At 35.8% G+C, this 12,937-nt stretch overlaps 1 protein-coding gene across 9 annotated transcripts in view; it reads right to left on the bottom strand.

Moving 5' to 3' along the window:
- Positions 1-12,937, bottom strand: part of TMEM117 (transmembrane protein 117) — a 488,268-nt gene that overhangs the window by 221,686 nt on the left and 253,645 nt on the right. For 7 of the 9 annotated variants that reach the window (XM_087855786.1, XM_087855785.1, XM_087855787.1 and 4 more), the window contains one exon: positions 3,738-3,837. The exons of the other annotated variants lie outside the window; for them this stretch is intronic. In XM_087855786.1, coding sequence (XP_087711912.1) covers positions 3,738-3,837 — 100 coding nt within the window. The remainder of the gene's footprint in view (positions 1-3,737; positions 3,838-12,937) is intronic. 9 annotated transcript variants of the gene reach the window in all.

The following is a 12,937-nucleotide window of genomic DNA, read 5'->3' as shown; positions in this document are numbered from 1 at the left end:
AGTATTGATCAGAGTAGTAATCGGTGGTATTGAAAAAGGAAAAAAGTTACCAGGTTAGCTAGTAAAAATAGAAGGCATTACAGTAGTAAATTTAGGAGAAACTATGAAAGTCAGCCAGACCTCAGAGAGGGAGAAAGACCACAGCTGAACTGTGAAATTATTTGTATTCTGCTAAGCCACAAGAGTAGGGCAGATGAGTGCACAGTAGAAATCTAGCTAGAAAAGGTAAAGATCTTCGGTCAAAGCTGCCCCATGCATTCACCTCTCAGGGCTGCCCTAGAAATTGGACCCCACCTTATCATTCAAAAGAAAAAAATCCTAATTAAAAATTTTAAATAGAATCAGAAAATAGGGGCAGAGTCACATATGGTCTCGGAAAAACTGACTTGGGGGGGAAGTCTGGGAGGGCTTAGATAGAATTAGGTCACAAACAAGTAACACTGTCGTCATGGGAAAGAAAATGATTTCTGTATCAAATGGTGGACTTGAGCCTAAAAACTGCAAAGTAAGGTCCTAGGGCTTGCTGGTCTGGTGATGTGCTCTGATGCTTCTCCCCTGACTTTGATCGGGGCAGTGTTGCAGGGAAGTCAGGAAGTAATGGATCATAGTGCCTTAGTGTGTTCTAGCACTGGCAACCAGAAGGAAACTCCAGAAACCCCAGACCACAGGCCTGGGATAAGCTGGGACAAGCATAAACAGCTGCAATAAAGCATTTATGTCTCTCTTGCACTACAGCATTTAGACGTCCCATCATGGGACCACGCACTTCATCTTCAGAGAGAACTATAACACGGGTAACAACTATTAGCCCCTTTAAAGAAATGTGCAAACCGAGGCTCAGAGGGTTGCTTGTTATTTGTGGAAGATCAAGCCAGACATAGCAAGGTCAGAGAATTCAAACTTCTGAATTCCCTTTTCCATTTTATTAAGCAGATTCACCATAAAATGGAGTAAAAAAAAATCACAATCCACAGTTAATGCAGAAATTTTTCAAAAGGTATCACCTCATATTTCATGGAAATTACATGTTTAAAGTTTTCCTTCTAGTTTCTCTTCTAAAAGGAAAATAGTTTGAGAAGGGAAACTATTTTCTGTTTAGTTTTCCTTCTAAATAGTTTTTCCCAATGGAAATAGAAATTTTTGAAATGAGACAGACTGGCTGTCTGTCTAATGTCTGGCTTTTTTTTTTTTTTTAAGAATTTTCTGCATTTTTTTAAAGTAAACTCTGTGCCCAACATGGGGCTTGAATTCACAACCCCGGGATCAAGAGTCGCATGCACTACTGACTGAGTCATCCATGCATCCTGATGTTTGGTTTACTCTAATTGTCATATCTAGTGATTACAAATAAAATAAAAGACTTTTCAAATCGAGATTTTAAAGTTAATGAAATGGGATGCATTTGGAACTTTGTGGAAATTGAACAGGGGTGGGAAGGGGCTCAAAAATGGTCTATACAAACCCTTTGGTAGGTACTTAATACTCTTGCAGGATGATCATAGTAGTAGCAGTGAAAATATAACTGTTTCCTATCCCCTAAAAACACTTGTTCTAGGTAAGACACAAAGCTTTCCATAGAAAGGGCAGTAACGGCTGTGACAGTCTACCTGCAGTATTTGAAAACACGTTTATAGGGGCAAGTCCCTGCCAAGTCTTGTTTAGGTAGGGCATCCTTTCCTTTGGTAGGTCTTCTCGTTTTCAAGTGAATGGATGAATAAAACCAGTTACGATTAACAGCACTTATGAAAGTTGTCAACAAAGGTTAGCAGGTTCCATTTTTATGAGAATTATGCTCTTTGTACTCTGAGATTCTCTTCTAAACTTCTAGGACCTAGAGCTGTTGAGCTACATATTGTAGCTAATCAATCCAATGGTTAAAACAGAGGTACTAAGCTATCAATGGACACTTGGGTTTCTCCCATGTCTTGGCTATTGTAAATAATGCTGCAATAAACACAGAGGTGCGTACGTCTTTTTGAATTAGTGTTTTGGTTTTTTGGGGTGTAAAGAAGATGTGGCATATATATATGTATGTATGTATGTATATATGTGTATATATATATGTGTGTGTATATATATATATGTATGTATGTATACACAATGGGATATTATTCAGTCATAAAAAAGAATGAAATTTTGTCATTTGCAAAAACATGGATGGACCTAGAGGATATAATGCTAAGCAAAATAAGTGAGACAGAGAAAGACAAATACCATATGATTTCACTCATATGTGTAATTTAAGAAACAAAACAAACAAACAAAAAGAGACAAAAACCCAGACTCTTAAATACAGAGAACAAACTAAGGGTTGATGGAGGGGATGTGGGTGAGGGGATGGGCTAAATGGGTGACGGATATTAAGGACAGCACTTGTGATGAGCACTGGGTGTTATATCTAAGTGATGTACCACTAAATTCTACTCCTGAAACTAATATTACACTCTATGTTACCTATAAAAACTTGAAACAAAACAAATAAACAAACAAAAGCAAACAAACAAAAGAGACAAAAAAACAGACTCTTAAATACAGAGAACAAATTGGTGGCTGCCAGAGGGGAAGTGGGTAGGGGATAGGTGAAACAGACAAAGAGGATTAAGAGTACACTTATCTTGATGAGCACTGAGAAATGTATAAAATTGTGGAATCACTATATCATATGCCTGAAACTAATATAAAACTGTATGTTAACTATACCTGAATAAAAAAAATTTTTTTTTAAAGATTTTACTTATTTGACAGAGAGAGAGAGAGGGAGAGAGAGAGAGAGCACAAGCAGGGGGAGTGGCAGGCAGAGGAGAAGCAGGCTCCTCACTGAGCAGGGAGCCTGATGCAGGACTCGATCCCAGGACCCTGGGATCATGACCTGAGCCGAAGGCAGACGCTTAACCGACTGAGCCACCCAGGCGCCCCCAGGGTCCCCCCAAAAAAGTTTTAATGAAAACAAAAAATGAAAAAAGAAGTTACTCTCTTGACAAATGAACTCAGCATGAAATATGGTTTGTCTATTTGTTGTAGGCTTATAATAATAATAAATACTAATAATGCAACATTCATTTTGTAGGTTCAATGAGGAAAATAAATGTAGAAAACTACTTTAGAAGCCCTAACTTTAAAAGCCCACCACTTCTGGTGAGCATAGCATAACATACAGAGATGCTGATTCATTATGTTGTACACCTGAAACTAATGTAAATTGGGCGTCAACTATACTCAAATAAAAAAGATTAAATAAAAATAAAAGAAAATAATATTAATAAAATTGTATAAGATGTGTTGTGAAAAAAAAATTTTTAAATAAAAACAGTCATTAAAAATATTTCATATGGTCTCCTGAGACAGGCCAAACAACATTCCTTACCTGAAAATTGCACATGTCAAAAACAACAATCTTCACAAAATTATTTAGAACTTCACAAGGAAGTTTCTAATAATGTTATGAATGTGTGTATGTTTGTATGTTCATATATATACAGATAGATAGATAGGTATATATGTTATAAATAAATATTTCCTGGTGGACAGCCATCATTAATATTATAGTTGCATTAATTTTTTCCCCTAAGGTAAACAGATATTGCATATAATCTCTAAATTTATCTGTACTCACGAATTTATTCCATGCAAGAGAGAAGTAATTCTTTTGCTCTAAACCTATCAAAAGCTGTCTATCCAACATCATGAACGTTTTCCTCCATCGAATGTTTGAAATGGGTGAAGTTAAAATTTCTTACCATCCAGGCTGTGACAAAGTCCCCCATCCAGGTCCCTACTGCAGCTAATTTCATGAAACTTTCATTTCGGATGCCCATATAGTCTGTAATGATATATGCTCTGTGGAGACAAACACACAAGACATTGTCCAGACTGAGAGAGCCGTATCAAAGCGTTCTGGTTCAGCAACACGCAAAGGGACTTCCCTCCCTTTCAACAAGCTCTCCTGCTTTTGTCTCATCACATATGCTTACAGATCTGAAAGGCTAGGAAGACTTCTGAGGGTGTCTGGGTCAGTTCCAATTAGATCTGAAGACTGACTGTGGCTATACCAATTACCATGTGCATTTCATTTTCAAGCTGTAAGACTGACAACCGTTTTTGAAAAATCAAACAGAAATACTCAGTAAAGGCATCATTTCATGCTCACTCAGGTATGCAGAGAGTGGAAACAATCCCTGAATTCGAGTAACTTGAAAGGGAAGAGAAAATCTCACTTTTCCTTCAGTTCTGTTGACTCAGAACTACTGAAGAGGTACTGGGACGAGGCTTCGGATGTAATATAATGATGGTCAAAAAAATGTCCATTTGAGAAAATTTCCACAAGATAAACAAATGCAAATTTTGATTCCAATATATGTGGTTTAAATCATTACTTAACTAACAATAACCAGATTTGATTTCATCTCTTTTTGTGTCACAAATTCTTCTGCTTCCTGTAACACCAGTTCAAGTTCTTCATGGCCCAAAGAGAGAGTCAAAGGCACAACTGATCACTAAATATAAGTAACAAGACTATGCTTTATTGCACATAATTTTCATTCCCTTTTCCTCATTTGATATTCAACAAAATCTAAGGATTATTTTCCCTTTGTACAATTTCTCCAGGAAAACTGGGATACAGGGAGATCACTTAACTTGCCCAATCAATACCACAGAATTAATGAATGGTAATTAGGAATCAAATTTCTCTCTCTCTCTCTTTCTCTCTCCATCTCTCTCTAAGTTTTTCTCTCACTCAGATTTTTTTTACTTTAAATTTTGTTCCTTTTCTTAAACATGATAACCCCTGTATAATCTAGAATATTAGTTAAAATTGATTCTTCTTAGCTTAACTTTAAAACAAAATACAGTAGAAAATGATACGTTTGTTATTTAGTGAAACTATGAAGAAATATTTTTTTGAAGTCATTGGGAGGTAAATCATCTCCAATTCAGTTGTTGTTGTTGTTTTCCTGGAGATCTTTCTTATAGTTTTGTTATTCATAAAACAAATATTTAAGTAGTTTTATTTAACAACAAAAATAAACTTATGAACTCTTAAAAGCACTTTTTTTTCCCACATGCTTCATTCACCTACCTTAGATCTTTATAAAAATCTTAAGATCTCACCTCAAAATTCTGAGTCTCTATTCCATAGGTTTCCATAATAACCAAAATAATTATAGCTACCATTAATTGCTCTTTACAATATTCCAGAGATCATTATAAGCACTTTAAATACAGTGTCTCCAACAGCTTCCATGCCAGCGCAATGAAAATCATTATTATTCCTGCTTCACAGATATGGAATTGAGGCTTTGGGGAGTTTTTGCAACTTTCTCAAGGTCAAGCATCTAGTAAATGGACAAGGTTTGAATCTAAATTTGATTGACTCCCAAATCCAGACATTTAACCACTATGTTATATCTTCTTCCTACAGTTAGTGAGATATAAAAAACACAAAGAATTTCTGCTCTATTCCCCAGTATTTTAGTAGATGATGAAGACTGAGATTTATTTCCTTTGAGGATAATTATAACAGAAGTCAAGAGTAGCATGCAAGCAGCTGCATCTCCTCAGAGTTACCCTCAAGTCTTGGACTCCCACTGAGTTCACCAATCTAAGCAGCCTCCATGTGAAAGCTCCCAAGTTAACTTGGACAGCTTGGTCTTATTCCCTTCGGTATCACTACTGCTGAACAGTCTTGGGCAGTGAACTCAGCATACTTTAGAGTATTAGCTCTCATAACCGTCCAGCTCTTTCAATGACACTTATTTTGAAGGATGTGTTTAATGACACATCCCTACCTGCCTGCTTTGCAATTCGTTCTAGAATACATTGAGCTAGGGTGGAAATTTCAGGGTACCTTCCTTGTGGTAACATAGGTATGTGTAAGAGAAGACAACATTCTCTAATTTCAGTACCTAAAGATAGGGATAAGGTTGCAAGAGATTAATGATCCAGCCAAGAACAACTAAAAAATATAAATAAAACATTAAAAATTGCCCCCCCAAATCTGCTTAAAACAACCTGAGAGCTGATTAAACAATGAGAACTAGAAAAACCAAGATACCAGATTGGAGAGAATTGTGGAAAGGTTAGCTATATTTTCTCTGGGGACATTTGCTGATTCTGCATCCAAGGTAAGAGGATGAGAATCTGGGCTTTGCCTGGGCAGGGGGCAGTCTCAGTGAGCTGGAGAGACAAACATTAGGAACTTAAGGAGCCAAGATCCTCATCTTGGAGGGGCCCAGAAGGCAGCATGACAAACAGCTGGATTTACTTTCAAGACATTTTCCAAATTATGAATTTGTTCAGGGGGGAGGCTAAGAGACTAAGCAGAAAGTCTTTGAGAAGCATAGCAGAGGTTTGGCAATCTCACCACGTTGAGGAGACTATTGTGTTTCAGAACCTGCCAGAAGGAATGGCCCAAGAGAATACATGGAGCAATGGGAGGCTAGAGAAAACCAGAGATGGATGGGTCCTTATTGAAAGTGACTCAGTCCTTACCCACTCCATTCCATGACTGCATTAAGGTGATCAACTTCTATTCCTTCCATCTAACAGAGGAAAGAGTGAATGTTTTCGGGAAGAATAAAATATCATATAGGTCCTCTACACATTTTATACATAACAAACATTATTCATTGAAAAATTACTAGGATGTCAAGAAACAGGACCATATCACCGAAAATCAAGTGAAAAACAATGTCTAAAACTAGATAATAAGCTCCAGGAGGACAGGGAGTTATTTTGGCCATTCTTTCACTGCTGATTCCTCAGCACTGAGAGCACTGCCTGCATCTAGTATGTGATCAACAAACATTTGCTTAATGTGTGAATTAACGAAGCAAACCAAGGTATTCCTATTTTTTTCTATATGGTATGAGTAGATCTGTGTATACTAAACCTTAGAAACAGCAGCAAAGGAAGGTTCGAACTGCAGGTATGTGGTGAGTACGGAATGCTATGGTAACAGTGAAGATGAGATAGCACAGACAATTTATGAAATAACTAGTATATATAAAAGTGAAGAGTGATATATAAAAGGTAGTAGGTATTCTAATTTTTGCTGCTTTAGACAAACATTACAGAATTACAAACATGCAACCTGTCACAAAAGTTTGCAAATACTAGTTCATTGATTTGCATACCCATTAACAGAAACAGTATTTCCTGCTCTCGTTGTAAAGGACAGAGTGTGCATACATTTATATCAGCAATGTTACCCAGTTTGAATATCACATTGCTCTTTACAAAAGCGAAGTTGTGACATTTCATACCCAATATTTTGGGGAGTGATTCAGAATTAAATGTTATTTGCTAGGAGGCACCATTAACGTTTTAGTTTTGTTTGGAGTTTCAGCTAATTATTTCAACTATTCATACATTTTTGTTTGTTTTATACTTTAGCTAGTTATTTCCCCTGTGCATAGACCTAGAAAATCCTACAGTTCTATCAGCCTTCCAGGAAAATATCAATCATTGATATTTTCTTTAAAAATTCTAAATGAATTTCTTTACAGGCTGTAACTTCGGTTTTTATTTTTTTCTTGAGATCTCAAGTTTAACTGTCAAATCCGAAACAGATGTGTGGAAACTTCAATATACAGGATCTTGGAAATGTTCATAATTATCAAAACAGCCTGAAAAGCTATCAAGACTATCGCACCGAGTGAAAACTATGTGCTAAATGGGCATAAACTAATCAGATTCTAAGGTGGGCTAGTCGATAAAGCTATAATCTAGTAAATTGATCTTACAGGTGACAGTCTTGATCACTAGCAACGAAAGTTCCAGTTCACTTCAGTCTATTACTTATATGTACATGGATGTAGTCAATGCCAGGTGATTTAGGAATTGAGTCTCTGAAAGTTTAACAGAAGGCAGTAAACATAGATCACCAAACCAATATGGATTCATGCTTCACTGAAGATCCATCTGTGGCCAGCTGGATTCATAATGTCACAGCTGTCTCTCCCAGCCATGTTTGGGCAGCATAAACAAGATTGGGGGCTTCATACACAAGTAAATCATGGATAAGGAGTTGACTTACAGGAGTACAGTCCTGCATTAAACACAATGAAACTGAAGCAAAAATTCTAAGTATTCTTGTGACATTGAGGAAAATATTTGTCACTATAAGACACCAGGAATTAAACCTAGATTTATTATATTAACCATCTCTCAATCTTCTTGTGTTTGTAATGAAATGATTAACAGCCTTCAATCTAGTCACTTAGTGAACTATTATCTAAATAAACACATTTTAATATTTTTGCTCAAAATTCTTAGTTCTTGCTTATTGAAAAGCTTTGATGGAACTCAATACATGTGTATGAACCTTCCAGGCAAGAGCTAAGGTATGAACCTATGAAGCAAGATGCACTGGAATGTCAAAATCCTGCAGACAATTATTAGAAGTAGCCTGGAATAATTAAAATCACATCTGGACCTAACAATGCTTACAGATAAAAATACCACCTCAAATTTCCCAACTTCAGCCATATATACCTTCTAATTTTTATAAGGAAGACATATATAAGAAGACTGCAGATGGAGTTTTTGTTGAACAAACTCACCCTGCCTGTGAATACATTCACCATACATCAACCATTCCTTTCATCCCTTGCTTTGCTTCAGCCCATTCAGTGAAACTCATCTGTACTAGATACAGAAACCTGAGTTTATCAGCAATTCCTCCCCTTCCTTTACTCCTAACATTTGATTAATCACTAAGATCATACTTCTGAAAGGCTCTCAATCTATGCTGTTTTTCTGTCATCATTACTACCAATGTCTTAATTCTGTTCATAAACCCCTCTACTCTAAATTAAAGCAATGGCCGCCTATTTCTCCATGACTATCTTCCTCTTATTTCAGACTCTGTATTGCCACTATAGTGACCCCTGGGGAAGGAATACATCATACCAAAGAGCAGGAGTCCTAGAACCAGAAAGTTCTGGGTTTGCAAACTACCGCCCACTTTATGACCTGGGAAAAATGATCAATTCATTCCCTTATCTGTAGAGTGGGGATAAAAATAACTATTTCTCACATGGGTTTCCTAAGGATTAAGATTATTACATTTTTTAAATAAGAATGGAAAGCTTCTAGCACAACAATTTCATAATAGGCATGTAAAACATGGCAGAGCTCTAGTCTACTGGCTCCCGCTTTCTAAAATAGTACAGTGGTTCCCACTATCAGAGTAGAGCATGGATAGAAAGACAGTCCACTCTCTGCCAAGCCATCCTTTCATTCAGACACCTCTCCCTTCATGTCACAACCTCCTTTTATTAGGCTATCCACCACCATGAAATCAATCTCACCAAATACCCCACTATCTATAATGCACCTTAGTATCCTTTTTTCTTTCTTTTTTCTTTTTTTTTTTAACTTTAGTATCTTTGTGTGCAATGTTCTTTGTTTGGAATGCCTCCCCTTTCTTCTGCCCTGAGATTACTAACTCAACCTAGCCACTGAGAAATCTCCTGCCATTATCTCTGAAAGCCATCCCTTTCTTGGAATTACCATAACACTTTGAATATACTTCAGTATTAAATCATCTTCCTCAAGTATTTTAATGATTTTCTCACATTGCCCCTCTCTCCCACAAGACTTAGCTCATCAAGGATAAAGAACATGTTTCATTTGGCCAAGCAGGTAAACTTTTTGCCCAGCTTATAATATGACATAGGGATTTAATAAATATTTAAATGAATTAAGTAGTCAATTGATTCATGCAAAATTACTTAGATCATCTGACATCAGGGCCAAACCAGGAAGAGGACAAAAGGATAAAAGATAAAAAATCTGCAATATAAGATAAACTAAAAACAAATATCAAAGATGTGTAGGGCATGTAATTATGATGTTCTAACAAGGAACAGAATATCATTGTATCATTTTTATTACCTCATAGAATAAAAAGCTAGAGGCAAGAATATAATCAAATCAAAATGAAAATACATCCTTGGCTTTCTGCAATTACATGTTGTAAATTAATCTGAATGTAATTTAGTTGACTAATAATGAAAAAAGTTAAATATTGTAAAATCTCTGCATGGTATCTACAGAATCCTATTATTTAAAAGAATCCTTTTAAATTAAAAATAGACTATCATATGATCCAGTAATTCTACTACTGGGCATTTACCCACAGAATTTACTGATATGTTTAATGCAACATTATTTACGATGGCCAAATTGAGGAAGCAGCCCAAGTGACCATCCATAGATGAATGGACAAAGAAGACGTGGAATATTACTCAGCCATGACAAAGAATGAAATTTTGCCATTTGTGACAACATTGATGGATCTAGAGAGTATAACGTTAAGTGAAATAAATCAAAGAAAGACAAACACCATATGATTTCACTCATATGTGGAATTTAAGAACCAAAACAAATGAGCAAAGAAAAGAGACAAACCAGATAAAAGACTCTTAAATATATAGAACAGACTGATGGTTACCAGAGGGGAGATGGGTGGAGGGGATGCGTGAAACAGGTGATAGGGATTAAAGAGTACACTTATCATGATAAGCACTGAGTAATGTATAGAATTCCTGAGTCATTATATTGTATACCTGAAACTAATATAACACTCTATTTTAATTATGCCAGAATTAAAATTAAAAAATAATAAAAAAATAAGTAAGTTATGGGGTTGTAACATACAGTATGGTAACTATACTTAATAATACTGTATTGGATATTTGAAAGTTGCTAAGAGTGTAGTTTTGTTGTTGTTGTTGTTGTTTTTTTTTAAGATTGTATTTATTCATTTGAGAGAGCGAGAAACCACAAGTGGTGGGAGGAGGGAGAAGCAGACTCTCCACTGAGCTGGGACCTTAACCCCAACAAGTGACCCTGGGATCATGACCTGAGCAGAAGGCAGATGCTAAACTGTCTGGGCACCCAGGCACCCCAAGAGTGTAAATCTTAAAAATTCTCATCACAAGAAAAAAAAATTATAACTATGTATGGTGATAGATGTTAACTAAGCTTATTGTGGTCATCATTTTGCAGTATATACAAATAATCAAATCATTATGTTGTACACCTGACACTAATATAATGTTATATATTAATTATACCTCAATAAAAAATTAACAGAAAGATGGCAAAAACTAGTAAGTAAAAAAAATAAAAGATTCCTTTTAAATGAGACTAGATATCAATACATAACTCTGTGCACCAATTTGCTGGCACCAAGAATATAAGAGCTATACAGTAAAATACATTTCTTTTATTCATGTGAAAAAAGAAAGCAAATTTATTTCAAATTTGCTGCCCTTCAAATGGATACTGCCAAACTACATTTGTTGTTTGTTCTTTGAAGTCAAAATTTAGAAGTTTACCAGGCTATAAAATAATACCGTCTCAAAACTAATTTTAAAGTTACAGAATTTTTGTAGTTATACCCCAAGTTTCTATCTTACTTCACTTTTTTTCTCACCTTCACAAAAATTCCAGGAATATGCAATTGAAGTGGATGCCCAAAATGGGCCTACCTTCTATTTCTAATGAATTAAACACAGCCAAGACACTTCATGTATCTTTTTACTAAAGTCACTGGAAAAACAAGAGAAAGAATAAAAATGTAAAATCCTAAACTTTTTGCTAAGAGAGCCCCAATAAATCCCAACAGGAATCCAGAAAGCCACAAATTACTTAAAATTAATTTTATATCTAACTTGATCACATTTTAATGTTAAATAACATTCAATGTGTTTGTAACTATTCAGACAAAATATATCTGAATTGTAAAGTGAATTGTGAGCTGAGCCAGAATGGCATTAATTAATCTATCATACATAATGATACTCCTTCCAAACTAATTAGGGAGACATAAAATAACTTATAAATTCTGCTAAGATTCTGATGCTGCTCAAAGAAGAACAAAAAGCAAGTTCAATTTTAATGGATGTTCTTCAATGAAGGTAAGTGTTCAGGACTGTTAGAAGGTCAAAATAGATAAGAAATAATAGAACAAAAACACTGGGACATAAATACAATAATTAACTTTTGGCAGAAACTATAATTTTTCCACTGTGTGCAATAAAATAAAGAAACATGAAAAATGAGACTGTCTTTCTACTCCCTACAAAATTTTCAAATTCAAAGCATAATTGCTTTGTGGTAGTATGATAATTATTCTTTTCCTTCTCTTCTCCTTCCCCTCCCCCTCCCTTTCTCCTTTTCTTTCTCCTCCTCCTCCTTCTTTTGGCTGTAAATTCAATCACCTCTCATTCTCCTCCCCATGGCTGGCTACCCAACACTATTTCCCAATCACTTATTCCCTGTTCTTGTTGAAGACATTTTAGACTCTACTTATAGGAAGGGGGAAGGGGCTTATTTTCTCAACCAAGAACCCTTCTTGCAGCATGTGAATTTATATTAGATAAGCATCTACCTTATTTCTTTTCATTTACTCACTAAACAAATAATTACTGATGTCTCACTATATGGTAGACCACAGGCCTGATACTTATAAACTCATAGCTTTCCAAGGGAAAGGAAATAGCACCTCAGAGCTAAGTGGTCACTTCCTACGTTATCATCTAGTATTTCTTGTCTAATAATTTCCTCTGTCCTACAACCACCCTTCCCCAATCAGGGTTCCAGGGGTAAGCTTATGGACACATGTATACAATAAAATCCAACTCTGCCAGTGGCCTATTTTTTTTTCCTTTTCTGGTAATTGAGAACCAGGATTCAAAAAAAAGCAGAAAATCTTTAGCCACAAGGTTGGATGAAAAAAAATGGAATGTGTCCACATTCTGTCCCGTGCACTGGGGAACTCAAGTCTGCAGCAAGAGAGAAGGGGATATTGAGACAGACAAAAGATAGAGGTACATTGGCTCACGCAAAGGCGAAAGAAGAAAGATAACAGAAAACAGGTGGGGGTCTAATTCCACCATTTTCCGGCGACCAGCTTTCTGTACTTCAG

Source organism: Ursus americanus, chromosome 25 (assembly GCF_024610735.1).
Source record: "Ursus americanus isolate L20-20 chromosome 25, mUrsAme1.1.p, whole genome shotgun sequence".
NCBI classification, from domain to species: domain Eukaryota; kingdom Metazoa; phylum Chordata; class Mammalia; order Carnivora; family Ursidae; genus Ursus; species Ursus americanus.
Note: the sequence above shows the minus strand (reverse complement) of the source record. Positions and strands in the feature narration are given on the sequence as shown.